This window comes from Olea europaea, unplaced genomic scaffold, assembly GCF_002742605.1.
Source record: "Olea europaea var. sylvestris unplaced genomic scaffold, O_europaea_v1 scaffold2571, whole genome shotgun sequence".
NCBI classification, from domain to species: Eukaryota; Viridiplantae; Streptophyta; class Magnoliopsida; order Lamiales; family Oleaceae; genus Olea; species Olea europaea.
The window spans coordinates 32216-38155 of record NW_019244004.1 but is presented as its reverse complement, the minus strand read 5'-3'; the positions used below and the strand labels follow the sequence as shown (position 1 = coordinate 38155).

Below are 5940 nucleotides of genomic sequence, written 5' to 3'. Positions count from 1 at the left end.
CCGATCAGGTGATATCCTTGGTGGGTTTTCTGGGTTTTCGATTTTGTCAAATGGATCTTTGAGATTTTTGGTTTTAGAAGCGGTTTTTAGAGTAAAGTAAACGGTGACTCGAGGGTTGTTAATAGCTTACTTTTTTGCTATTTATCTTCTATTATTGTTATTTTTCAGTTTTGATGATTTCTGTGGGTAGTATAGATGGGGGAAATTTGTCAGGTTTAGGGTTAGAAATGGAAGAAAACGAACTTGAAGAAGGAGAGGCTGGCTGTTTTCAGAATGATGGTGACGATTCCACCCTTGACCCTGATATTGCACTCTCTTACATTGTAAGTTCATTTTATTTTTTAATCTTTCTTCGTAATTCAGTTTTTCAGTTTTCTAAAGCTGCATGTAGTTTAATTTATGAATTATATCCTGTTCAGTTGTCAAATACCTGCTATTTCTGTTTAGATAGATACATACAGTTTTATAATTAATTTGTTTAATTCATTGAAGAGCACAAGTGTTGTTAGTTACTCATGCCTAATAATTTTGTAACAAGAATATGTTAGTAAAATGCATTCTATACTGTACTTTGTTTTGGATTTAAAGGAATCTTGTTCAGATTTTGATAAGAGCCAGACGAATTCTGCGTTTGGGCACTATTTATGACGTCTGCTAAACAGTGTCTAGCTTTCGAGCTTTCCAAAGAGAGCTAGAATAGGACTTTAGATAATGATCTGATGTGTTAGTTTGCTCAATTTTGAAGGGCGAGAAGCTCCAAAATGTTCTTGGACATTTTCAGAAGGATTTTGAAGGAGGAGTTTCGGCTGAGAATTTGGGTGAGTTGACAAAAAGAGTGACTGAACACACAAAATTCAAGGGTCAGACTAATGTGACTTAGAGTATGAAGTACTGATCGGGACTTTAATTGTATAACAGGGGCGAAATTCGGTGGCTATGGTTCATTTCTACCAACTTATCAACGGTCTCCTTCTTGGTCTCGTTTAAGGAGTTCACCTGGAGTTCATAACTATAGTGGGCCCAAATTCTCAAACAATCTGCATTCAGAGGTAGAATTTTTTTAAGATTGAATATCTAGATTTTTTTCTATTCGCGATGTTTTACTGCACAAAGGAACTAGGACTTGACTCGCCTGATATGAAAAATCTAGTTTACTTGAGCACTTTGAGCTGTACTCAATACAGGGTGGTAGGGAAAACTCATTCGCTTCGACAAGTGCCTCTCTCCCTGAAAGGCCTGGAGCAACTTCAGCAAAGACTGCAACCATCCACGATTCTGTGGAAAGGGAGGTCTCCACCGCTTCTACACATGCTGAAGAGCTCACTTCAAATGTTGGCCTTGTTAAGAAGACTGGCAATCATTCTGAACAGAGAACTTTGAAAGTCCGAATAAAAGTTGGTGCTGAAAATTTGTTGACAAGACAGAATGCTGAAATCTACAGTGGACTTGGTCTGGATGTATCTCCGTCATCTTCATTAGATGATAATCCTGTAGTTAGCGAAGGTTTATGTTTTAACAATCAGGATTTGCAGGATGAGTCTCCTACTAGTATTCTTCAGGTGAATGATGGCCCCTCTACATTGAGCTCAACTTTCTGATTCTTTCTTTTCTTTTCTTTTTTTGACACTGTTCTATTACCATTTCGGAACAGATTATGACATCATTTCCTGCCCACGGGAGCCTTCTTTTATCCCCTCTATCTGATGATCTCTTAGAAAAAGGAAAGCTTAGTGGGGAGAGTGAATCCAAACTCTTGCACAAAGAAACATTGGCAAGTTCTGGAATGTTATTCAGTGAGTCTCTTTCTAGGAGTAATAAAAAAGTTTTAAACCAGAAGAAATGGAAGTCATCTGAAAAAGATCGAGCATTTCCCACACAATTGATAAATGAGAAGAACAATGATAGTCTGCTGAAGAAGGAAACTGATATTGACATTTTAGGTTGTGAGGAACTTGTTTCTAATACTCTTAAACTCCCACTTTTATTGAGTTCGCAGCATGGTGTTGGTGATCGTACAAAAGTTATTTCTAAGGAAGATGATATTTCTGCTAAAGATGTCATGAAGGACAAAACCTGCTCTGGACCGATAAAGAAGGAACTATTGGGGAGTTTGTTTGCTCAAGATACTGACAGGGTTGAGAAGTACGATGAAGATCTGCATCTACCTGACAAGGTTTGGGAAAGTAAAAAAGCAAATTTCTCGATTGACAGCGCAGTTTGTCCACAGGATGATGGCCACAAAGCAGAAAAATCTCGTTTCGAGTCGAATTTCTGTAAGGGGAGTAAGGATCCTGGTGCTGAAGCCACCAATCCCTCAAAACAATTAGCAGTTCAGAAAAAAGCATCCCGTACTGAGGAAGGTGTGAAACTATCTCCTGGAAAGGAGTACTTATCTTCAGGGTCGAGGAAGAAATCAAAAGGAGTTCGGAGTGGAGGTTCTCAAGATTCAGATGTTTCAAAAGATCAGTTAATGCTAGATTCTTCTTTGATGCCTAAAAATAGGAAGAGCTCTCTTGGTAACAATCTTACGTCTAAAAATGGTTCATTAGATTATAAGAGGAACCCTGGAAAGCCTGGAGACAGATATAAGGACTTCTTTGGAGACCTAGAGCCTGGGGAAGAAGATAGTGAATCAATTTCAGGAGAAATGCCTTTCTCGAGAAGGCTGAAGGACTCTCAGCTTGTTGAGAAAAGAAGTATTGTTGACCGTCACAGTGCATTGAAGGAGAAAAGTGATGTTAAAAAAATCAAAAAGCCATCTCCCTACACTGCAGTGGCTTCAAGTGTGGCTCCTCAAACTGTAAGTGGGCCCAATTCTGATGCTACCCCTGCAGGAGTGGCTCCTTTCGTCCAAGAAGATTGGGTCGAGTGTGATAGGTGTCAACAGTGGAGACTTCTTCCACTTGGTACAAATCCTCTGAGTCTTCCTGATAAATGGCGTTGTAGGATGCTCACCTGGCTGTAAGTTCTGTCAATGTTTTATTTATAAACTAGTTATTGGCTAGTAAAAATAAAGACAATTTATTTCAAATATATATGGAATTAGGCTTAGTTTGTTTTGTAACAAGAAATATCTGCTCTCTCTCTCTCTCTCTCTCTGTGAATGCTTAAGAGTATTTGGTTCTTAATAATTTATTGTTTGAACATTTCTCTAGGCCTGGAATGAACCACTGTAGTATCCCTGAGGAGCAGACTACAAACGCTTTACGTGCCTCCTACCATCTTGCTCCTACTCCAGCTCCTGTCCCTGCTTCTGAGAGTCGACAGAATCTGCTAAATTATCCTGCTAGTACTTTGTTGGGAGTATCATCTGTTGATNATAATGAGACAATTCAGTCAACTCAAATGTATAGTAGCACAGCAAAACTCTGCGAGTAAGTTACCCGCAAAGGATTTATCTGAGATGTCTATGCATCACGTAATTCAATTTTTTATATATTTATATTGTGTGTTGATTCGTGTTTAAGGTTGAAGCTTGTGAGTTTATAAATTGTCTCCAATGTGTTTATTTCGCTGGGCACTTTGTGTTATATTTCCATGTTCTCTCTTAATGGGGAATTGTGAAAACACATTGAATGCTTGGGTTTTAAATCTGATGTTTCAGATTGTTTATTTGTCATTTTAGTATATTCTAATTACTTCTTTGATGGAAACTTTTAAAGTCTTGTGCAGCTCCTTCCCTGTCGAGTGTCGACTAATTGTTTTTTTTTATAGGTTTTGTGCTCATGAATATGAAAAGTTGAAAGACATGGCTGCTGCCGCTCTGGCCTATAAATGCATGGAGGTTGCATACATGAAAGTAATTTATTCTTCACATACTAGTGCAAGTGTGGATCGGAATGAGTTGCAAACTGTTCTACAAATTGTTCCACCTGGTAAGTTGTGAGAAATTTCTTATCATAGGAAACCAAAGTAAGTATTTAATTGTAAGATTAGCATGCTTGTATTCCTATGGAGGACATAACTTAGTATTATGACTTTTTTTATGCTTTTTGTTATTCTCGTAATGACGCAAACCGCTGTGCTGCAACAATTCTGTACCACGACACTGCTTAAAAACTGAACTGAATTTTCCTTTGAAAAACAGAAATGATGACTAGTTTTATGCTTTGCTTCCAGACAAAAGTGTTAAACACTGGACTCTCAAATGATATGTCTGAACTAGATGCTTATCTGTGTTAGCATTAGTAAGCAGCGTAAGGATTATTGATAATCGAAGTGTGTTTCCGAAGGCTGCTATTATTCAATGGAAGTCTCAATTTTCCTGTAATTGTAGCTGGGTAGAAATGAAATGTTTGCTTTGCTTTTACGAGACAACTTTCACAATAGTTATGATTTTCAATATTACCATTTAGGTGAATCTCCTTCCTCTTCGGCTTCTGATGTTGACAATGTGAACAACCAATCAACTGTAGACAAGGCTGCCTTGGCCAAAGGTGTTAGTTCACCTCAAGTTGCTGGAAGCCATGTTATCACTACAAAAAATCGTTCTAGTTTCGCTAGGCTACTGAACTATGTAAGTACAATCAATTACTCAGCTGCAGCAAGAGATTTCTCACAGTAATTTGCATAAAGAGCATTTGCTTAAGTATATCTTTAAAATATTTAAGATGGTTTCCCCTCCATATTTTGGAATATAGATATTTACTGAACTTTATCCTAACCATTAGCTGCGGTATGTGGACATAGCTCTCACATTGAGGTTGAACCACTATAAAAATATGCTTGTTCACACTTAGCTTATATTCATTTTTTTATTACGACTTAATCCATAACAATGAATCCAAACCGTTATGACCATATCTGGTTTATAGTTTTCATACTTCGTAGCTGGAAACATGTAGGGTTTGTCTGGCCGCCAACCCCGTCAATTTCACATCCATGCACTTGCAGTACGAAGTTGCAAACCTGCACAGCATGGCATGGCACTTCTCTATGTTCTTTCCCCAGGATATCTTTTTGGTGGTGGGGGTGGGGACGGGGGAATTTATTTATGTCTTACGTCAAATTCCTACTTATTATTGAGTTTTAATTTATATAGGCACAGGATGTTAGTTTTGCCATGGAAGCCTCCAGGAAATCTAGAATTGCTTTTGCAGCTGCTAATCCAAGACTTGGAGAAACACACCCTAGAGAGGGTATCTCTTCTGTCAAAATGGCACTTGATTTTAATTTCCAAGATGTGGATGGATTATTACGCCTCGTTCGGGTTGCCATGGAAGCCATCAGTCATTGAAGTACCTGTTACACTTCATAATAAGCCAATCCCCAGTCTCTTCTATCTTCAATTTCTTATTTTCAGTTGAAGGAAGAAAATAAAGAAGGATCTCTTATTCACCAAATTATCCATGCTAGGGACTCAATCAAATCGGCACCCTTGTATATCTGTACAGTAATGGCTTGTTTGGTTGTGTGAATTCTATATGGCACTGGGCAGTATGAGAGGAAACATAAACCTAAAATCTTACCTGTTGTCCTGTCCAGTCCTGTACTTTACTGTGTACCATACTTGCTCTAGTAGTTGAGTTCAAAATGTGTATTCTTCAATATGGCTGCTCGTGGATGAAAATAACTGTCCTGAGTTTTTCAAGCTTGGTTGATGTTACCGTTAAAGACTTCTGCATGATTAAACTCATGGTCGGACTAACGATGTTGATAAAGGTGATTCTGAAAACTGATCACTTGAGATGGTTGAATTTAATATTTTCTGTCTCCATTATTGTTGGATAGATAGTGGAGTTCGAACGATTTTGCCCTCAAAATTTACCTTTTTCTTTAATCCTGAAAGAAAAAGGGTGAGTTCATGCCAGGTTCACCATTATAAATTCGATCCTACTGTCTCACTGAGTTCCAGCACATCTATGGCTGGCACGAGAATTTCAGTTCCAGGTTGATTTCCGCGTGCATTTTATTCATTATATCTGGCACATTTGTTCTCTT

General features: G+C 38.1%; 2 protein-coding genes across 2 annotated transcripts; both read left to right on the top strand.

The window, feature by feature from the left end:
• The first annotated feature begins 227 nt into the window (after positions 1 to 227).
• On the top strand, positions 228 to 2965 carry LOC111382886. The gene is made up of 5 exons (XM_023006921.1): positions 228 to 323; positions 746 to 818; positions 919 to 1049; positions 1185 to 1559; positions 1652 to 2965. Exons 1-5 carry the CDS (start codon positions 228 to 230, stop codon positions 2963 to 2965), a joined length of 1989 nt encoding a protein of 662 aa, XP_022862689.1.
• A 360-nt stretch (positions 2966 to 3325) lies between these two features.
• Positions 3326 to 5661, top strand: LOC111382889. Its single transcript, XM_023006923.1, has 4 exons — positions 3326 to 3374; positions 3715 to 3875; positions 4356 to 4516; positions 5042 to 5661. Exons 1-4 carry the CDS (start codon positions 3346 to 3348, stop codon positions 5234 to 5236), a joined length of 546 nt encoding a protein of 181 aa, XP_022862691.1. The 5' UTR covers positions 3326 to 3345; the 3' UTR covers positions 5237 to 5661.
• The last annotated feature ends 279 nt before the right edge of the window (positions 5662 to 5940 follow it).